Below are 21,973 nucleotides of genomic sequence, written 5' to 3' on the forward strand. Positions count from 1 at the left end.
GACTTATATTGATCTCAACAAGACTTTGTTATCATACCAAAGACGGGGGTCAGTAATGAACGGAGGTGCTCAGCCGTATATTACGGGCTATTCATGCCCGTGCCACCACTTAGTCAGGTCCCTTCCCCCGCCACCCCTGTGAATTCTATCACGTTGCCACTCCGTAATAAATATAACCTTTTCGGCATAACATTAACCCTCATGGCATCTATTTGTTTTTATGACGTCATGTTGTTTACACTCATGGCAATATTTGTTTTTATGACGTCATATTGTTTACACTCATGGCATCATTTGTTTACATGTGTGTGTGTCAGCTGGGAGTGGCGCTGGGGTTCCTGCTGCCGCCAGCCATAGTGCCGGACTCCATGGATTTGGAGGTGGTGGGCAAGTGGCTCTCCGTCATGTTCTATAGTATAGCCGGCCTCACCACCGCCCTCTTCATCGCCATCATCTTCGGTGAGTCCACCTGGGTGGGTGTGTGTGTGTGTGTGTGTGTGTGTGTGTGCGTGTGCGTGCGTGTGTGTGTGTGCGGGCGTGCGTGCGTGCGTGTGTGTGTGCGTGCGTGTGTGTGTGTGTACTTGTTTATTTACTCTCTGTGCCTGCAGGATCGAGCTGTTATCTCTTGGATCCCGCATTTCTTATCGGCGGTTATCATGTATTTTGAATCCCAATCTATTTTTCCTTTATTATATGTACTCCATAGATTTCTCTCTCTCTCTCTCTCTCTCTCTCTCTCTCTCTCTCTCTCTCTCTCTCTCTCTCTCTCTCTCTCTCTCTCTCTCTCTCCAGAGCTAAATACTATGTTTTAGCAGCCAGGATACGCCTGCATAGAATCTCTGGCAAGACTGCCAAAAGTGTAGCGTAGCGTACATCACCTTGAGGCACAGTGCCAGCACGAGGAGGGTTCAGTTGGGCGTGTAGGCACGACGTGGCACCACGCGGCACAGCTGATAGATGCTGCATATAGGTAAATGCTAGTCAGGTTAGCCTCTTTCCTGTCGACGGTGCCAACACTTTAATTGGAAAAAAAGTTACCAGAATTAGCAGAGATGAGTACAAATAGCCAGGGAGAGAGAGAGAGAGAGAGAGAGAGAGAGAGAGAGAGAGAGAGAGAGAGAGAGAGAGAGAGGCAGACAGATAGACAAATGAACAGATAAAACAATTACGAGGTATTAACAGTTAGGACGAGTGAGCGAAAACAGCTGTAGATTAACCATAGAGTAGAGGACCAGACCGTAGCAGAAGAGGGCAGGATAGAGCCAGACACAGTGGCAGAAGGGGGCAGGATATAGGGCCGGACCGTAGCAGAAGGCAGGAACGGGTTGGGACAGAGCAGGTCGAGGACAAAGTAGGAGCGGACAAGGGGCAGAAGAGGGCAGGGCATGGTAGTTTAAATCGGTCTTCCTGGTGACCCGACCCTTCACTGTGCAGACCGCCAGCAGGAACACTTCGTTAAGCCCCATAACATCCCGTACAGCAGAGCGCTGCTGGGTCTCTGCTCTCTCACTCTCCCATGTTGTTGATGCTGCGCTGATGCTTGATATATAGCTTGTTGATGCTTTCAACACATTTACCTGCAGTTTCTCTCTTAGTACCTACCTACCCCCTCCTGTGTGTGTGTGTGTGTGTGTGTGTGTGTGTGTGTGTGTGTGTGTGTGTGTGTGTGTGTGTGTGTGTGTGTGTGTGTGTGTGTGTGTGTGTGTATGTGTGTGTGTGTGTGTGTGTGTGTGTGTGTGTGTGTGTGTGTGTGTGTGTGTGTGTGTGTGTGTGTGTGTGTGTGTGTGTGCGTGTGTGCGTGCGTGCGTTCGTGCCGAGTGTATAACATGACAGAATGCCGCCTCTTTACTTCTTAATCACACCAACATCCATCATATCAACTCTCGCACCAACATCCATCATATTAGTTCCATCACTTAAGGCACCTTCCTGCTCTGATTGTCCCAGGTGACTCCCCGCATATCTCGCTCCTCTATCATACCTGCTACACCAAAGCTGATAATATCTCTTCGCACAAGTATCGCATTTCATTAGATATACTGATTATATAAAACCATGTATAGCCATATTTAACTATGATTTGTAGCATATAGTCTTCTCTGCGTTGGGTATAGACACTGAGCAATTGCATCCTACTAACATATTGAACCATATTCCGTCCAAGTGTAACCTTAACATTTTTATTGAAATTTTTAAAATATTGAACTGGTTGAAGGATGTTAAGCCAGACCACTTCTTTAAAAGGTCAGATGTAACACAAGGGGGGGGGGGGCAACAGTTTCAAGCTCAACAAGTCACATTTTAGGACTAAAAAACAGGAGATGCTCATAGGGTTATAAACCCATGGAACCACCTACCCGCCGTAGTCGTAAATTTACGAGTTCTTTGATGTGATTGGGAAGGTCTTTCAGATTTTGGGACCCTTGATTTACAGAGCATTTCTACTTTGGTAAAGTCGCACTTTTTGGAATATTAAATAGATATTTGTCTCTGGTGAGGTGCCAATGGGTTCTCTTACAACCTTCTAGGAAGCGGTTAAGGTTCAACGCGTCCTCCTAATAGATTGTCGCATACTGTCCCGTTTTCTGTTTTGGGTCCTCTGGTAGGCTAGAAGAGGGCACTTTAGTACGACAGTTTCTTGACGTTGAGGAAGCTCAGGAGGAAGGGCTGCGGGATTAGCACTGAAGTTCAGAATTTGATATATATAGAGTACACTTGAGAGGATGTGCAATGACTTAATATCTGACATATTCAAAGATTTACTAACTCCTGGGTACCTATTTACTGCTAGGTGGATAAAGGCATTAGGTGATAGGAAATGTGCCCAACCATTTCTGTTCCCTCTGAGGTTTGAACCTAGGATTCCCGATTGTGAGTCAAGAACAAACCCAACTGCACTGCCGCGACCCCACGTTATTGTGACATTCTCTGCATTACATTACAATGTTCTATTTTACAATGCTTTACTTAATAATAATAATAATAATAATAATAATAATAATAATAATAATAATAATAAAATACATACAAAGAACATAAGACAGATAGAATTGAAGATACAGGGGTTAAAGATAACATAAAACCACTATTACGCAATTTGTTTCAGACAAAACTTACTGTTTGCCTTACACTTAGTTTCCAGGGAGGTTCTCGCCTCCCCACCACTAGTCCAGCATGTCAAAACTCACACCTTTCATTGTATGACTATTGAAATACTTGCCACCGCTGTTATACCCTCCACAGTATTCAGAGAGAAGCCTCCTACCCCACCCAGCACAGCCGCCCTCATTCAGGAAGAAACGGGATCCTACTTCCAAGGTGTTCTCAGGTAAATAATGAATGTTTTTTTTTGTTTTAAATCATGATTATTAAATAAATTGTTTGTATAGGCCTAAGGGCGTGAGTCTACGGGTGATTCTGTGATTTTTGGTAATTTATAGTGTGAGCATTATTGACCAGACCACACACTAGAAGGTGAAGGGACGACGATGTTTCGGTCCGTCCTGGACCATTCTCAAGTCGATTGTTATTTATTTATTTATATTTATACAAGAAGGTACATTGGGATCGTGAGGATACATAGCATAGTAATAACATTCTTGTAAAGCCACTAGTACGCGCAGCGTTTCGGCGATTGTGACAATCGACTTGAGAATGTCGATTGTGACAATCGACTTGAGAATGTCGATTGTGACAATCGACTTGAGAATGGTCCAGGACGGACCAAAACGTCGTCGTCCCTTCACCTTCTAGTGTGTGGTGTGGTCAACATTCTTCAGCCAGGTTATTGTGACTCCTCGCCTACGTGTGACCATTATAAGTGACAGATGCTGGATGACAGATGACACGTCTGGACCCAGTTATATGCTTCTAGGGTCAGATCTTGGTTCCCCTTACCTCAACCTGCAATTCAGCGATGTACAAGTTCTCAAGGACATTAGGTGGTCATATCTACATTTTAATTAATAAAAGTCATTGTATTCGGGGACAGACGGCCAGTGTATATACACGTTAGGATTATATTAAGGTCTCCCCCAAGGTCGAACTGCTGCCCGGAATGCAACCCCACAATAAGCTAACCCCAGGGGGGGGGGGTATCTATTTACTGAACAGGTCATTAGGTGATAGGAAATGCACCCAGCCATTTCTGTTCCACCCAGGATTCGAATCCGGAATTCTGGATTGTGAGTCAAGACTGAACCATACTGTACTACCAGGGCCTTAAATTTTAAGCTGTATATATGAAGTATATGGAGTTGATCGAGACAATTTCCTCAAAAGGTCAGATGTAACACAAACAAGGAGCAACGATTTCAAGCTCAACAAGCCACAGCGTATAGGATAGAAAACGCATGCTTTTACACCCGGGATTTCGCGCAGGGACGACGCAGTATGGCGTCAAAAATTTATTAGGCGAATGTGTGGGAACGATGCATCACGTCAAAAATTAAAAATTTTGCCAAAATTCAGGTTTTTATCCGATTTTGGGGGGACTGGTTTTAAAATTGGCGCCAACGTCTTCCCATTTTCCTTGATGGCCCATGTGGCACCGAGGCAGCGCGACCCACGAGGTAGGCCCATGTGTTATCCTCCCACGCTAGTGACCGCGCCTTCCTTCCCTCGCGTCCCAAACGTGTCAACGTTCCGGCTATATTCCTCCGCTATATTTCTTACTGCGGCTTTAAAAACTCTCTGCGTTTACTCTCTCTGCGTTTACTCCAAGATGGATAGTGATCAAGAACAGAGCCATTCCAGGAAGAAATCAGTGAAACTTCGGAGAGAGAAGCTAGGTAGTGTGCACCAAAAGTACAGTAGGGTGAGACTCGCACCCTCAAAATTCCAGGCTATATGTGATGATTTATCCGATACAGAAAGTGCTGATAGTGACAGTGATTTAGATAGTGAATTCATTGAAACGGAAACAGCAGATGATGATGAAACTGAAAGTGAGGGGAGCGAGGATTATGATGTTTATATTGCCATACGTGCACGGCGTGGTATGGGAACTCGTACCGCGGGTACCACACGCACCCCACCAACAAGTTCTGATGAAGCCTGGTCTACTGACAATACTCCACCCTTTGTAGACAGTTATATAGGAGTACCAGGCTTGACTTGTCCTGTGCCTAGCACTCCTCTGGGATTTGTACAATTATTTCTTACGCAAAGTTTGCTGAAATACATGGTCTATGAGACTAACTTGTATGCTACCCAAAGCAATGCACCTACTTTGACCAACACAAGCAATAGATGGGAACCAGTGAGTGTAAAAGACATGGCCCGATTTTTGGGATTAACAATATTGATGGGCATTTTGAGGTTGCCAAGGATCAGAATGTACTGGCAAACAGGTAAATTTTGGCATGTACCTTGTTTCAATACTTTTATGACTTCGAAACGATATGAATTGATTTCAAAGTATTTTCATATTTATAACAGTAATGCCATTGCAAAAGACAATCCAGACAGACTAATCAAAGTTAGAACAGTCATGCAATATCTCACACAAAAATTCAAAACATTATACATTCCTCAGAAAAATATGCGTTTGGATGAAGGCACAATGGCATGGCGTGGCCGTCTAGCTTTCAAGACTTATAATCCAAATAAACCTGATAAGTATGGAATAAAGCTCTACATGCTAGCTGAATCCCAGACTGGTTACATCTATGATTTTGAAGTGTATGCAGGCAGTGGGAAGACGACGATTGAAACGGTTATGGGCTTGATTGAACCACTGAAGAACAAAGGTTATCATTTATATATGGATAACTACTATAACTCTGTTCGACTGAGTGAATTGCTGCTTGAACAAGGGGTGTACACCTGTGGTACTATCAGATTGCAGCGTGGTCAGCGTGGTGGACCTAAAAGTCTTCAGGTCCAAGCAAAGGGTAAAATGCCAGTAGATAAAACTGTATTTCGACGGAAGGACAATACTTTTATAATTCTGTGGAAAGATAAGCGAGTTGTTTCACTCATCACAACTTGCCACAATGCAGATACACAACAAGTGGAACGAAGGAAACGAGTACGCAAACCTGACGGAACATTTTCATTGCAACAGGTCACTGTGAACAAACCAAACGCAATCTGTGACTACAATACACACATGAAAGGTGTTGATCACTTCGACCAAATGGTCAAATATTATCAATTCACACGAAAAAGTTACAAGTGGACGAAGAAAATGACGTTCTACTTTCTGCAAATGGCTATCCATAATGCTTTTGTGTTATACAATTACTACACAACAGATACAAAGAAACTCACATTACTCCATTTCCACGAAGTAGTCATTTCGTCACTACTGTACTTTCAGCCTAAGAATTGGCCTCTGCAAAATGATAACATCACACATGCTGCTGATGTACATGACAATGAGAGCACATCTACTGGCCACAATGTTGCAACACCCGGACCATCAGGTGTGAGGCGGCCACCATTCCCTTCACCTCCAGTTGCACATTCATCATCTGACTCAGAAGACAAGAGTCAGAATATACCTAGTGGTGCTTCTGCTAGGAAAAAAACCCGTATTATGGATAATCCAGAACGTCTGAACAGGAACTTGTGCCATTCCCTAGTGAAGATACAGAAGCGTCTGAGGTGTCGTGTTTGCAAAATGTCTAGTAAAAGGAGGGACACCAGGTATAAGTGCAAGTCCTGTAATGTGCCACTGTGTGCGGCACCATGCTACAGCAAATACCATCGCAAGAAACAATTCTGGGCTGATAAGCAGTAATGCTTGCCCACCATCCACTCCACCTATAAAAACCATGGGTTAACACTTCGGGAAACGTTTTCCTGGAGCAGTGGAGTGGATAAAACTAATGCTCAACCCATGTCATGCTCCACAAACAACACTGGATTGGTAAGCAGTTTTTGTTTTTTATATATTTTATATTGTGGTTTATACTTTATCTTACTGTATTGGCAATATTGTTCTTCAATTTGCCATTATATGCATATATCCATCTACAGCATTCTATTGGGAACAATTTGATACCAAAATGAGCGCTGTAACACAAAAATTGATGTCGTCAACCAGAAAAAATACTAAACATTTGTGAGCAGGATATGTGGGTGTAGCTGGCGGGCCAATGGGTGTTCCGTCACCTGTAACACATGGCCTGCTTTGGGCTTGGCAGCGGGTGGGGCGCTCCTCGGTTTTGGGCATTATATGCATATACTCCTGTATGGAATTCTATTGCGAATACATTGATACCAAATTAAAAGACCTAGGACGAGAATTTAGGTGACCAAAGTGAAAAGAGTATACACATTTTATTGCTCTTGTGCGCTCAGGGATAACGTGCTGTCAATTTCTCGGTTTGGTGCGGGTGGTACGCCGGGCTTCTGGTCTGTATATGCATATACTCCTGTAGGGAATTCTATTGCGAACACATTGATACCAAAATGAAAAAAATAGGACGAGTATTGAGGTGACAAACTTGAAAAGATTATACACTTTTCAGATTTACCGCGCGCTCACATGGACCGCCCGGCCCACCTTGAGGCGGTCTGGCGCTCGGTAGCCCGAAGCGTGTAAGTGTTAGCCCTTGCAACCGCCTACCTGCCGATCCCATAAATTTACCTGTCCTCGACAAGAACAGGAAGCCGGCGGCTTGTCAAATATCCTCCCATTTGTCCTGATGATTTTTTCCAGTTGTATTTCAAAACCCAACAAGAGTTTTAGCATATACGGCTTCTGCGGGTAGGCAGTTCCATGGCTCTATAACCATATGGGTGAAATGCCAAAACTGTTAAGTTCTAAAATCCAGTTGAAAAAATCATCAGAGCAAATAGGGGGACCTTTAACAAGCTGCCAGTTTCCTGTTTTCATAGAGACCACTAGTGTTAATGGGCTTGAGGTAAATTTAGGAGTGTACCTCCTTTTCTTAGTGCATTCCAATTATTTACAGCTCTGACACTGAAATAATTGTTTATAATATCTATGTAGCTGATTTGGGTACTTAGTTTATAACCATGTTCCTTTGCACATGTACCACATGTACCAAATACATAGCTTGTCATTATCACAAACAGTCTCCATGGTGAAGTGGTAAGACACTCGTCTGGCGTTTTGCGAGTGCTTGGTCCTGGGTTCGTATCCTGGCAGGGAAGGATTTACTGGGCGCAAATCCTTAACTGTAGCCTCTGTTTAACTCAACAGTAAAATGGGTACTTGGTTGTTAAACGATTTTTCGCCCTGACAGTTTCCTGGGAATTCCTGCGTCATGGCAGTCCCCGTGGCACAGTGGTAAAACACTCACCCGGCGTTTTGCGAGTGCTTTGGCATCAGTTCGTATCCTGGCCAGGGAGGATTGACTGGGTGCCAATCCTTAATGGTATGCCCCTGTTCACCCAGCAGTGAATGAGTATCTTGTTTAAATGATTTGGTGGGTCGTATTCCAATGAAAATTTGGATTAAGGACCTGCCCAAAACGCTATGTGTGTTAGTGGCTTTACAAGAATGTAAAAACACTTGTATATATAAGTAAAACAAAAAATAAAAAAAAAACATAAGACTATTTAGTATATAAAATTTACAATAACAGCAAACCACAAAAATGTTTTATTTTGGATGAGGAAATGCAAGTGAAATCTGTCACATTATATTTTCTAGATATTTCTTAGTTTCTCTTTTAAACTGGTTAATAGAAGTACTGTATATCTTTGCTCTTCAAAAAAGCATCATATCAGACAAGTAGGACAATTCAATTCAAGGTAAATAAAAAGAAGTGTCTCATATATTGTTCCAAAATTTTTATCTAGGTCAGAAAAAAAATCTAAGTTCCCCCAGGCCGAACTACAGTACTGACGTTCCCCCAGGATGCAACCCACAACAGTTGCCTAACTCCTGGGTAAACCTACTGCTAGGTGAACAAAGACTTTAGGGGAAAGGGAGAGAGAACGTAGACTACGATTGGACTCGGCTGTAAGATCTCACTACTGATAACTTTTCTCACAACTATTGATTCGGTATTCCTTTACCCACTGGACCACACCTTCAGTGTTTCTTCTATTTGTTCACTTACATTAGTTGGAAGAACTGTTTTAAAGACTTTCTGACACTCCAAACATATACAATCTGATGACTTCTTTGTATTGCTCAGATGACTTGGGAAGGGCAAGAGAGTAGAGATGATTCTGTGATGCTTATACGGTGTTAGGGGGAGACCATCGGTGATGCTGTGGTGTTTTTATAGAAGTGGAACCACAATTGATCGTTACAGTTACAGACATTTGTTATGTAGTTATGTGGATATTCTGGTATACATTTATGGAATGCTTTTTTATTATTATTATTACCAAGTGTCCTCTGATTACAGAATGAATGATCCTCTATGATTAGATAATTATTATCATTAGGTTGTGTGTGTTTCAGATTGATGAAAAATCCAGGCTATATTTTATTGCTGATTTCGTATGGAATTAATGTGGGTGCCTTCTATGCCATCTCCACGCTCCTCAACCAGGTTGTCCTCGCACACTTCCCGGTCAGCATCAGTGTATTTTTTTCACTATATAAATATTTTTTTTTATGATTTATAATTGTAGATATGGAATGAACATTAATGTATATTACTGGAAATATAAGATGAACTAACTTTTTTTTTTTAACTGCAAAATGAAGTAACAAACAGCATGAAAACAGTATGTCAAATGTAAATACAGTACCAGTACTGTATGTAGTCAGAGAGTTATAGTAAATAAGATTTTATCTTGCAGGGCGAGACAGAGAATGCTGGACGTATTGGGTTACTGATTGTTCTGGCTGGCATGCTGGGATCTATTGTGTGTGGCTTCATCCTTGACAAGACGGCCAAGTTCAAGTAAGCTCAGATTGCAGACGAGGAGTCACAATAACGTGGCTGAAATATGTTGACCAAACCACACACTAGAAAGTGAAGGAACGATGACGTTTCAGTCCATCCTGGACCATTCTCAAGTTGATTGTGTACATAATCGACTTAATTGTGATTGAATACACAATCGACTTGAGAATGGTCCAGGATGGACCGAAACGTTGTCGTCCCTTCACTTTCTAATGTATGGTTTGGTCAACAAGCTCAGATTATTATTTTTCTGTGGCACTGATAGAGAAAACACTATGGGTCACCTTCCTTTATTGCCCAAGGTCTTCATGACATACATATAGAAATGCACAGGTGCAAAGATGTTTGAATATCATTTTTAAACCATGTAAGCATATGGTAATTCACTCCTATTAATGTATTTTTTCTACAGACTTGTGACGCTCTCAGTGTACATTTCATCAATGGTGTTTATGCTTGCCTACACCTTTGTGTTTCACCTAGATACCCTGTGGATGGTTTTTGTCATGGCTGGACTTTTAGGGTAAGTCCATGATTTTATGATTTCTTATGCTCTTGAAATCCTTATCTTAAGCCAGGTTCTTACACTTAGCATTTCATACTTATTAAGATGTCCAATTTTTCATGAAAGCCCATATACAGTACCTATTTTATCAGCTACTTCTTTATCACATTATGCCTATAACATTCATAGATAGTTGTAGATACAGTAGTTCTCTTTAAATCTCCCAGTAAGTTCATTAGTCTCCCAGTAAGTTAGGTTCATAAGTTAATTGTAATTAATGTATTAATTTTATTCACAAATGCATTTGCAGGTTTTCCATAATACATGTTACATTAGTTCATAACCATATTGATATTCTTACTCATCTCTTATTTGTTATACAGTATCTCCATAGTCATTATTTGTTTTTTCCCCTCTATATCTCTGCATCTTATTCTTAAAATTTTATTTATGCTATTTTTTTAATTGATTTAATTATGTAGTAGGTACAGTAATCATATATTATTTGAAGTCACTAGTTACGAACAGTATTTTGGGCATAACTTTAAATTTTATACTTCAATTTTTTATTTGTTGTGTTAATACTATTTGTTGTTAATACTATTTGAGAGGTTAGCTAACATGTAATAATTGTTGAAGAAATTAATGATAATAATAATAATATTTTATTCACACAATGTTATCAAACTGCCTCACAGGTTCTTCATGACGGGTTACCTGCCAGTTGGTTTCGAGTTTGCAGCCGAACTGACTTACCCTGAAGCTGAGGGTACTAGCTCTGGTCTGCTCAATGCTTCAGCCCAGTTCTTTGGTATATTTTGTACCATGGCAGATGGTCAGCTCTTTAGTAGGTAAGTTTCTGTATTGTTTTGACTGGCAGTTATGCCAGCCATGAGCAACAGTCATAATCATTTCTATACAGCTTATATTCATCTGTTTTCTTGTGAATCACAGCATTCAACACGTTTTATCCTTATACCTTCTGACAGTTATGGTGACATGGCAGCAAACTTGCTTCTGGTAGCCGTGCTGTTTGTAGGGTGTATCATGACTGCTTGTATTCGAGAGGATCTGCGGAGGCAAGCAGCACACAAGACAGCTGTTGACTTGGACAATGACGGACCACGAGTCTGAGCATGTGCCACATCACAGTTCCATAATTTGATACCAATAGTAGCCGTTTTTGGTTGATAATATTGAGTAAAAATATTAAACTAAGGTACTGACAGTATTACAATATGCCAGTTTATGCATGCAGAATATAATGTGATTGCACATATAAATCACGAAGGAAGACTATTTTGGGCATGCTGTGTGATGCTTTAAACAGTGCAAACATAAATATTATACCTGGGCAGCTACTTTTGTAAAGCTAACATTTGTATTACGGTCCATGTTTTATATTAATGGTATCGAGCATTGTAATGGCACAGTTTGTAATATATATTCTTTTATCTTTATAAGAAGTGTTAGTTCAAACACGTTCCGTGATTTATTCCACAGCTGCACAGACCATAAGCTATCAAAATTAATTTTTAAAGCCACAAAATAAAACCTCTCCAAAGTTTGCCTCGGGTGTCGTCAACACGATAGTCACTATCTTGATCAATTATACTGTACAGGTATTAGCCGTATGTGGTCTTGAACATTATACCAAAATATTAATTACGTCTGGTCATTAAAAGTTAGTATAAAAATGGTACATTATGACTTACTAACCAGGTAAGAAAAATTGTTGAAAAAGAAAATATTTTATTTCCTAGCATTATGGCTCGGGATTGACGTGGTCCAAGATTAAAGCTTAAGACAGACGTGGTCCAAGGCATACACCTTATGATGTGGTTCAAGATTAAAGCTTGAGATGGACATGGTACAAGGTTTATAACCTATGATGAGGTCCAAGATTAAGGCTTGAGATGTACATGGTCCAAGGTTTACAGCTTGTGATACTGTATGGTCCAAGGTTTACAGCTTGTGATGTTGTCCAAGATTAAATCTTGAGATGGACATGATCCAAAGTATACAGCTTGTGATATGGTTCAAGGTTTGCAGCTTGTGATGTGGTCCAAGGTTAAAGTTTACAGCTTGTGATGTGGTCCAAGGTTAAAGTTTACAGCTTGTGATGTGGTCCAAGGTTAAATCTTTAGTTGGAGATGGTCCAAAGTTTACAGCTTGTGATATGGTTCAAGGTTTGCAGCTTGTGATGTGGTCCAAGGTTAAAGTTTACAGCTTGTGATGTGGTCAAAGGTTTACAGCTTTTGATATGGTCTAAGATTAAATCTTGAGATGGATATGGTTCAAATTTTACAGCTTATGATAAGGTTCAAGGTTCATAACTTGTAATGTGGTCCAAGATTCAGGCGTGAGATGGACAAGGCCTAAGGCTTATGGAACTAAATGGAACCTGTAAAAACTTAGCTGTAACCTCATTAAAAGGTTATAACTACAGTACAGGAGGGACAAAAAAAGGAAAATATGCACTGTAACAGGAAAATTGCTTTCCCTAATCTTTATGAAGCATTTTATCATTACTCAACTTATATTTAATTTACTATATGTGATATTCCTGTAAAAATTAAGTATAAATCAAGTACTGTACTGTATACAGAATGAATTTAGAGTAAAATATATGCTTGATGGAAATTGTGATAAGTGTCAGTGAGTACCAATTCTAGTTAATAAAGAGCAAACGTTTACGAACACGCTTCCATTAGCTAAGTACAGGATGTTTATGTCTACCAGTAATATATACTGTATTTCTGGCATATGAGATGCACAAATAGATGAAAGGAGTATAACCAGAGGAATATAAATAAGGTGGTAAATATATCAACAGAAAATAGAACACGGAACAGTGGATATTAATTTTATAAATTTAGATTTGGGAAAGACCTAGGTAAATGCTGGTAACTCAATAGGCTTAGGATTGCTAAAGTGTTTCAAGAATAGGTTTTACACATATATGAACGAGTCTGAGTGGATATAAATAGGAGCTGCATCACATGGGTCCATAGGCCTTTTGCAGTTTCCTTAATTCTCATATTCTTATGCTTAAGATGCATCCCTATTTTACAAGAATATTTTGTTGAAAATTATACTCTAGTATGTTGCATCATATAATTTTGTAAAAGATTTTAAAATACAGCTTCCCTATTACCATGTATGTATCAGGTTCTTACACAAGCTACAGCTACTTACAACAAGCTACTTAATGTAATAACAATGTGTTGTATCTGCCAGCAAATACAGTATTAATATTACTGTGTGTAATAATGAAGTTACACATAAACAATGTGGAGCTGTCTTTTGATGGACATTAAAAGTGAGATGATAATCTATGCTTTCTGGCAAATGTTGTCAAAGAGAGCTTGCCTAACTCTGGACTTCCATTTGTATTAAAAATTGGTGATACAAAGATGTGCATTATTATGACTTTCTAATTTACATATGTTTCTCTGCATGTCTTCATCCTCTTAGAGAATGCCCTTTCTTTGTCTGGTGTCCATTTATAGTAGTCCTAAAGTATCCCTTTTTCATGGATTAAAATTAATTTTAGGTGTCCATTTACAGTCTGTAGAATAACCCAAAACTTCTTAGAATTACACAAATAAAGAACTACTTTTTTTTTACCATAACATTGGTAATGAATATAGAATGTGAATAAATATAATTTTACTAGAAAATAAGCTCATTTCATAATGAGATACAAAATTAGGTCAACAATCTTAGCTCATTACCGACTTACTTTGGCATCACCCACCACCTATCTTGGCATATTTCATTATAAAAGTAGCTTATTTCTCAGCAAAATTATGCTTATTGATATTCTACATGCATTACCAATATTATACTGTAGTAAGAAAATATATTTAACATTTTCTAAATTATGCAATTCTAAGACAGTCTTGGTAGTTTTGAGGAATTCTGTGAACCCACCCAATTTTGGATACTTTTGTTCACTGCTTGTGCAATTTTACATATAAAGATCTAGTAATTAAAGAATTAAGAATTATATTCTCTAAGTGAAATAATAATATATATACCAGGAGGTAGTGGTGTATATAGAGTGGCAAGGAGAGGTGTATGTAGGACAAAGACATTCATATTTACAATGCGTACTAGTGGTTTGGTGTGTGTGTGCACACACTTACATAATGTGTGTGTGCTTACCTGGTGTGTGTGTGTGTGTGTGTGTGTGTATGTATGTGCTTACCTGATCTGTGTGTGTGTATGCTTACTTAATGTAATTACCTAAGTGTAGTTACAGGATGAGAACTACGCTTGTGGTGTCCCGTCTTCCTAGTACTCTTTGTCGTGTGTGTGTGCGTGAATGTGTATGGGAGAGATATGTATGGATGTACTGTATACACAAGGACAACAGAGCCAATGATTGACAGCATGTTGGTGTAAACAGAAGATGAACATTAAACTATGTTGTTTAAAAAAAAAAAAAGAGTACATAGGAATATACAGTATTACAATTCAGATTTATAAGAACTGTTTATGAAAGTGCATTCTTTTGTAAGGCTTTTTAGTATGCGCGGCTTCACAAGCAAGTTTTAATAACGATCACATGCAGTTACGTTGTACATTGATTATATGCAGATTATATTATTTGCAGATAGGATACTTAATGCTAGAAAAAGCTGATTAAATATACAGAAATGAATTTTGAGTCAGTACTACAGTAAGTACATATTTAGGTGTTATTTATGGTAGTGATCATTTGGTGAATAAATGAGAATTATTACATTATATACAGTGATTATAAACGGTTGGCAAAAGTAACAGCAACAGTAGTTAAACATTTAGACTAAAGACTCGATGGGTAGAAATGCTATGAAGAGTACAGTAGCAGACCTATCGCTCGAATTAACCACAAAATATAAATTGGGTACATCATTACTACTCTTTTTAGATTTGTTAAAGGGTAACATTTTATTGCATTTTGGAGTCTATTTTTACAAGTTAGAACTTGATTTGCATAGTGTTACTGCTGTGTTGAGTCAGACTGGGAACATTGAGGTACTGTATGTGGGAGTTCTGTTGATATAGATATATCAACATTTTATATACAGTATTATATAATATATCTATATATTATAATATTATATTTATGTATATAATATTTATAATAAAATATAATTATATTATATCTATAATTTTTTCTAGGCAATATTTATCTGAATATCTAAAAATTAAGTTCACACGCAAATTGGTAACCGTATGCAATGATTTTATTCTGGTCCAGAGTTGTTAGCTAATTGCTAAGTTTTATTTCCAAAGAATTATACTTGTCCCAACATTTCTCCAAATCTGTACAGTTGTATGAGTCGACAAATTATCTGGATTGATTTTCTGTATAAATTTATACTGTTCTTATATGTATACAACCACTCTAATATCCTCCTATGTACTCTTTTACAAGATAGAAATGTGTAATGGTTAAAAATGGTGTATATATTGAAAGAGTAATGAAACATTAGTGGGGGGTAGTGACATACGGCATGCTGCCAACCCTACAACAGCAAATGCTCATTTTGTAATGAGGGTAGTCTGTATTTGTATGGCTATACACTCATTTTTACATTTTCCCAGAAGCGGGTGTAAATTGAAATTTATATCTATATATGAATATGCAGAAGATGAGTCACAGTAACGTGACTGAAGAGTTGATACCCAACCCACACATCTGAAATGAAGAAAAGACGACATTCGATCAGTCATGGACTACTATGAAGTCATGTATTTATACGACTTATAATGGTCCAAAATGGACCAAAACATAGTTGTTTCTTCATTTTCAGACATGTGGGTTGGGTCCAAATGAATACTGTTTACACTTGGTCCATAGAATTGCCTAAAACCACCCAAACCTCTTTTAAATTATATATCTAATAATGTTTATTTTTATTTTTTTATTTATATATACAGTACAAGAGTTCTTAAAATATTGTACAGCCACTAGCACACAACATTTTGAACAAGTCCTTAATCCTAATTTTCACACACACACACACACAATCCCAGGAAGCAGCTGTCTAACTCCCAGGTAACTATTTATTGCTAGGTAAACAGGAGAATAAGGGAGAAAAAACTGCCCGTTTGTTTCCACCTCCACCGGGGATCGAACCCGGACTCTTATGACTACGAACCCCGAGTGCTGTCCACTCAGCCATCAGGCCCCAGAATGAATATAATGAATATAACATTTGCTTACTATAATGTTGGTGCTGAATTGTTAAAAAACATAATTTTATTCAGAAATAAACTAATTTTATAATTAAATACAGTATGACCAAAGTTGCTGTTAGATGAAGTCAATTAGCTTAGTTAATTTATTATGCACCCAATACCCATCCTGTGAGCCGCTGTGGAAGAGGTTACAGAGGCACATATTGGGCTCAGGGGCTGAATCCCGAAATTTATTTAGCTAAGCAAGTTCTACAATCAGCACCAGCATTATAGTTAGCAAATGTGTTTTATTTACTCTTATGGAATTTAAGCTGGCTTTGGGTTATTCTATGGACCCTTTACACTAGTCTTCGAATGTATACATATTCAGGTTTATATACATGTAACAAACATTAGACATACAGTACATATATATAAAAATATATATGCATGGTGATATATGTGGTGATATAGTATATTACAAGGACCAGCATTGTCTTCCATATAAAGATTATTTGCATGAGCTGTTTATTGGTGTTCCGTATCTGCATGCCTCTTTTATAATGTGATGTGAGATGACAGCAGCTCTAACATTCCAAAAAGGAACACTTATCATAACCTCTTATTGTTATTATATGCAGTTATCTCGAGGAAAAAAACAGTAATTGGTATGTACAGTGGGAGTAATGTCTACTTTTGCATTTATTCTATACTCCTATGAAGTACAGGTAACGTAGGTAAGAAATGCCCAGCTGTTCTTTGCGTTACAAGTGGTTGTGAGTTTCTGTACTGTAGATCATCTTCACCTGCTTTCATTTATGCATTATATGGTTATTGTGCATCAGAAATCATCCCATACAACAAAAGAAATGCAGGTATTTTGTAATGCATGAAATGTACAAACTGCAAGTGGTTAAAAAATTAACAAGGTTGTGATATAACTGCATGCATGAAATATTAAAAATTTTAGTTTTAACAATAGCAGGAAATATGGTCTTGCATATCAATCACAGTGTAAATAAGACAGTGAGCCTAAAACATTTTATATTTGTTTGGTTTTATTTTGCAGTTACAGTATGCAGTAAAATAGGATTTTATGAAGAGAAAAATAGGGGGTTAGAAGAGGAATAAAGGATATACTGTAATTAGGAATGGAAATATAAGAGGAAGAATAGGGATATAAAACAGATAGAAGAGAGGAAGAAAGGAATGAGGATAGGAGGAGGTTAGAAGAGAGGGAGAGATGAATAGAGATAAAATAAGAGTAGAAGTGAGGGAGAGAGGAATAGGGATGTAAGAAAGATAAAAGGGAATGGAGAAAGCACCAAGCCATTATGACTACTGGTATATAGCACTTTGAAAAAAGATCAGAATAAGGATCTGGGATGGGATGGGGGGAATGAATGGTGTCCAACCAATTGGACGGCCGAGTATGAACGCCGACCTGCATGAAGCGAAATCGTCGCTCTACTGTCCAGCCCAAGTGCTTGGGCGAAGAAGAAAGGTAGAAGCAAGGGGGAGAGGAAAGAAAATGTGGATAGAAAGAGGTAAAGAATATGTAAATATAAAAAGAGGGGATAAAGAAGAGGAGAATATAGAATAGGGGTAAGGAAAAGGGGGAATATAGTAAAGAATATGGGATAATATGGATAGAAGCAGGGTAAGGAGAGGGAAAGGGGGATTGGAATTTAGCAGAGCATGTGCTGTGTTCATCAAAATCATTGCAGCGTAGAGTGGGCTATGTACAGCATCATCAGGATTCATATTGCACTGGGACATATATTTGTAATATAATTGTGACTGCTATTTTCCAAATAGGATAAATATAATTATACAAAAATATTACAGCTGTACATTGGGATCGAACTTGTACCCCTGGACCATGAAGTGGTAAAAGATGTGTGTGTGTGTATCTGGGGAGTTCAGGAGTGTGGGTTTGATCCCATTGTACAGCCCCCAATTTTTTATTTTTATTGCCATATCACATTCTTGAGATATCATTGACAATATTCATTATGCCGAAAACGCTGTGTGCGTATTAGTGGCTTTAGGCATAGTATGTACTAGCTCTATCTAGAAATCCAACATTCTGTTTGTAACTCATTTTGTATGTATGTACTTTTACCTGAATAAACATTATTATTATTATTATAATGAGTTTACAGTAAATACTGTATTGGCTTTTGCATACTGGCTCTTAAATGTTAGGACCTTCATATGTGATGAAATTACTCTAATTAAAATGCATATACTATACATGTATGTTTAAACATAAGTATCAACTGAGTACATTTTAATTTGTTAAGATCAAATTTGTTGTATCACACTGTACGGTGTTTTATTTATATACTTAAAAGTTTCCGACATAAGAAAGGTCATGTACTGTATTTTGTCTACCATTCACTGCATTTGCTGTTCAAAGCAGCAACTGTTCACAGCATTTATAATCTATGTTAAAAATTTTCAGACTAAAGTTCAAGTTCAAATTATGTACTGTTTCATGAAACTAAACTTCATTAAGTATCTATTCCTAAAGGTATGTAACAGTACCCCTCAGAGAGTGCCATATCAACCTGCAGTAAACTATTATAAATGTGTGAAGTATAGAGCTGTAAGAGGCAAAAATTATCGTAAGCACTAAGCCACTGGATATGTTAAAAGGGCAGTGTTTGAATCATTTTGTCCCTTTAGTCTTGTGTAACCATCCACTTGGACTTGTTGGTAGACCGACAGTCTCACTACAGTACAGTATTGGCTTTTGATCCCAGATGGTCCAAATGGTTGGGCACTTTTACTACACTCTGTCCTCATATAACTTTGTAAGCGATACGGTACAGTATATACTGTATATACTTACTCTGGCTTAGTGCCTTTTCCCAATAATTATCTTTATTTGTCTGAATATTTCTTTCACATTAAAGTACAATGCAACCTCGATTTGGTGACCCCTCATTTCGGGTAATCTTGAGTTGTGTACTTTGCAGGCTGTATTTACTCACCCCTTTTATCAAGCAAACATTCAGTAAAGCATGCTGTGTGCAGATTTGCTATAGCATGTGTGGGCAAGAGCTCACCAACCTATGTTGTACGTTGAAAGTTTCAAACAAATAAAGCATTTATAAAACAAAAGTTATTACTACATTTTATTATCCAAATAATATTACTAGACAATATTTACTTAAAAATATTGTATTTGAAAATTTGGGTATATTTACAAGATTCATATACAGTTTTGAACTAATGGTACTCTATATGTTTTCTGAACATCATGAATACTTTCTTGACCTGTGACTCATGGCTGTAAAATAGTCTTCATAAAAGATGAGTTTTAACTCAATAAAACAATTACTGTCAAGGAAAATAAGCCCAAATTCAGGATGAGCTATAGTGTTTGAATCATGAATCCAAAATATGACCTAGGATATTCAGTTGGGGATGCTTAATCTTTGTGTCAAGATAACAGTGTCACATCAAATAAGTTAAAGTGCAGCTACAGTATATATAATATGTGTAATTTTGAGACAATTGCATAGAAGATAATTTAAGTAATGTCTGTAGGCATACATGGATTCTAGGGAAAGCCTCCTCTCGGTGGCTTCCTTAGTAATCAGGTGGCTAGCTCAGGAAGACACAGAGGGCACCTCACCAGAATGAGGCATTTCATTACATTCAATGCTAGATTTTTGTTTATTTTACATAGTCTTCTCATCTTCAGTATTTAATTTTTGTATGTGATGTCATAATTTTTCTTTATACCTTACTACCATTCTTTAACCATTACCATTCAATAATTTATACCATTCTTTATACCACTTTAGCTGCCTGTCCCCCGACACAATAAATTATTATTTAATTATTATATTCAAAGATTTAAGTTTCCAGGTTCAAGTACCTGGTGGTGCTGGATTGACCCCAAAAGGTTGCATTTTGCATGTCAACAATGTGTCTGAAATTTGTGACATTATGAACATATGATGTAACTCTATGGACTTCACAGCCACATTTTCATCTCTTAGTTCATGGAGGTTGCCATGAGAGCCAAACTCTCTTAAAGCGGGGCAGTGAGGCTGACCTTATCCCACTTATGACAGTCTGCTGACACCCAACAGCCTCCCTGCAAAGTTTAATGAAGCAAGTTACGAGTACTAATATGGAACTTGAAAATACAGTATATACATATTTAAATACTAGAAGGTACATTGGGTTTGTGGGAGTACATAACATTGGTGTTCTTACAATCTTGCAAAGCCATTAACACTTACAGCATTTCGGGCATATATTTATCTGAAGGCCACTAACACTCAAGCGGCCTCAACAAGGATAGGAAGCTGAAAGCTTCTCAAAGATCTCCTATTTATCCTGATTATTTTCTCAAGCTGGAGTTTTAAAGTTTAACAGAGTTTTGGCATTTACCCAGTTGGTGAAAAAGCATCTCTTGTTCTCAGTCCTACATTGTGGCTTGTTGAACTTGAAACCTGTGATTCTTCTTTGTGTCACATGTGCATGTCATTTGCCAAGACTTCTTTAACCATGGGTTCTGTAGCACAGTAGGCTATGTTTCGGCTCACAACTGAAGGCGCTGGATTTGATTACCAGGTAGGACAGACATGATTGCGCATGTATTCACCTGGTATCTCTGTTCACCTAGTAGATAAATCGGCACCTAGGAATTAGATATGGGTTACATACTTCTTATTTTTTGTTTTTTATTTATTTATAGATACAAGAATTTTTACATTCTTGTACAGCCACTAGCATAGTGTTTTGATCAAGTCCTTAATCCTAATTTTCACACACACACACACACATCCCCAGGAAGCAGCCCGTAGCAGCTGTCTAACTCCCAGATACCTATTTACTGCTAGGTGAACTGGGTCTTCAGGGTGAAAGAAACTCTGTCCATTTGTTTCCGCCTCCGCCAGGAATCGAACTCGAACCCTTAGGACTACGAACACCAAGCGCTGTCCACTCAGCCATTAGGCCGGGAAGGTCAATAGGGGGACCTCGATAAGCTTGAGTACAAGTTTTCTGTCTCCGACATCGGGAATTATTATTAACTGTAAATAAAATTTTATTATTATTGTTATTGTTATTATTAAAATTACCTTAAATGATGGGCGGTATGCAGTCCAAGTCAGTCTCTTAAGAGGATGATTACCAATACTGTATATGCCAATATAATTACTGGCAGCCAATCAACTAAAATAATTCAACAGCCAATACCCTGTAACTAATTTAATCTTTATTATATTACCGTTTTTTTTTGCTCTAAAATACAATGTGGTATCTTAGCTCTAACAACAAAATATTGTCGAGGAACATCCTTGAGGTAGACTGGCCTGGACCAATGGTGCCAGATTGGGCTACAAATAGCGAATTGGGCTACTTTTGAGAGCCCCGCGCTCCCAAATTTTTAATTTCGCTACTTGCTACTCTTTGGGCTAATTTAAAA

At 38.3% G+C, this 21,973-nt stretch overlaps 2 protein-coding genes and 1 long non-coding RNA gene across 9 annotated transcripts in view; 2 read left to right on the forward strand and 1 right to left on the reverse strand.

Annotated features, from left to right (window-relative positions):
- HisT (Histamine transporter) overlaps positions 1 to 19,654 on the forward strand; it is a 54,736-nt gene extending 35,082 nt beyond the window's left edge. For all 6 annotated transcript variants that reach the window (XM_045761625.2, XM_045761626.2, XM_069301380.1 and 3 more), the window contains 7 exons: positions 318 to 459; positions 3,244 to 3,328; positions 9,392 to 9,503; positions 9,736 to 9,839; positions 10,255 to 10,365; positions 11,046 to 11,198; positions 11,337 to 19,654. In XM_045761625.2, coding sequence (XP_045617581.1) covers positions 318 to 459; positions 3,244 to 3,328; positions 9,392 to 9,503; positions 9,736 to 9,839; positions 10,255 to 10,365; positions 11,046 to 11,198; positions 11,337 to 11,481 — 852 coding nt within the window. In that variant the 3' untranslated portion in view covers positions 11,482 to 19,654. The remainder of the gene's footprint in view (positions 1 to 317; positions 460 to 3,243; positions 3,329 to 9,391; positions 9,504 to 9,735; positions 9,840 to 10,254; positions 10,366 to 11,045; positions 11,199 to 11,336) is intronic.
- Positions 3,358 to 8,213, forward strand: LOC123770036 (piggyBac transposable element-derived protein 4-like). Its single transcript, XM_045761624.2, has one exon. It carries the CDS (start codon positions 4,418 to 4,420, stop codon positions 6,743 to 6,745), a length of 2,328 nt encoding a protein of 775 aa, XP_045617580.2. The 5' UTR covers positions 3,358 to 4,417; the 3' UTR covers positions 6,746 to 8,213.
- Positions 19,176 to 21,595, reverse strand: LOC138350462 (uncharacterized). Of its 2 annotated transcripts, XR_011222112.1 has the most exons (3): positions 21,373 to 21,595; positions 20,935 to 21,184; positions 19,176 to 20,635 (listed from the first exon to the last, which is right to left on the reverse strand). It is a non-coding gene; the product is annotated as an uncharacterized lncRNA (long non-coding RNA). The 2 variants fall into 2 exon arrangements; XR_011222111.1 differs by having other exon boundaries at positions 20,935 to 21,595.
- Between the last annotated feature and the right edge of the window lie 378 nt (positions 21,596 to 21,973).

Source organism: Procambarus clarkii, chromosome 45 (assembly GCF_040958095.1).
Source record: "Procambarus clarkii isolate CNS0578487 chromosome 45, FALCON_Pclarkii_2.0, whole genome shotgun sequence".
Classification (NCBI taxonomy): Eukaryota; Metazoa; Arthropoda; class Malacostraca; order Decapoda; family Cambaridae; genus Procambarus; species Procambarus clarkii.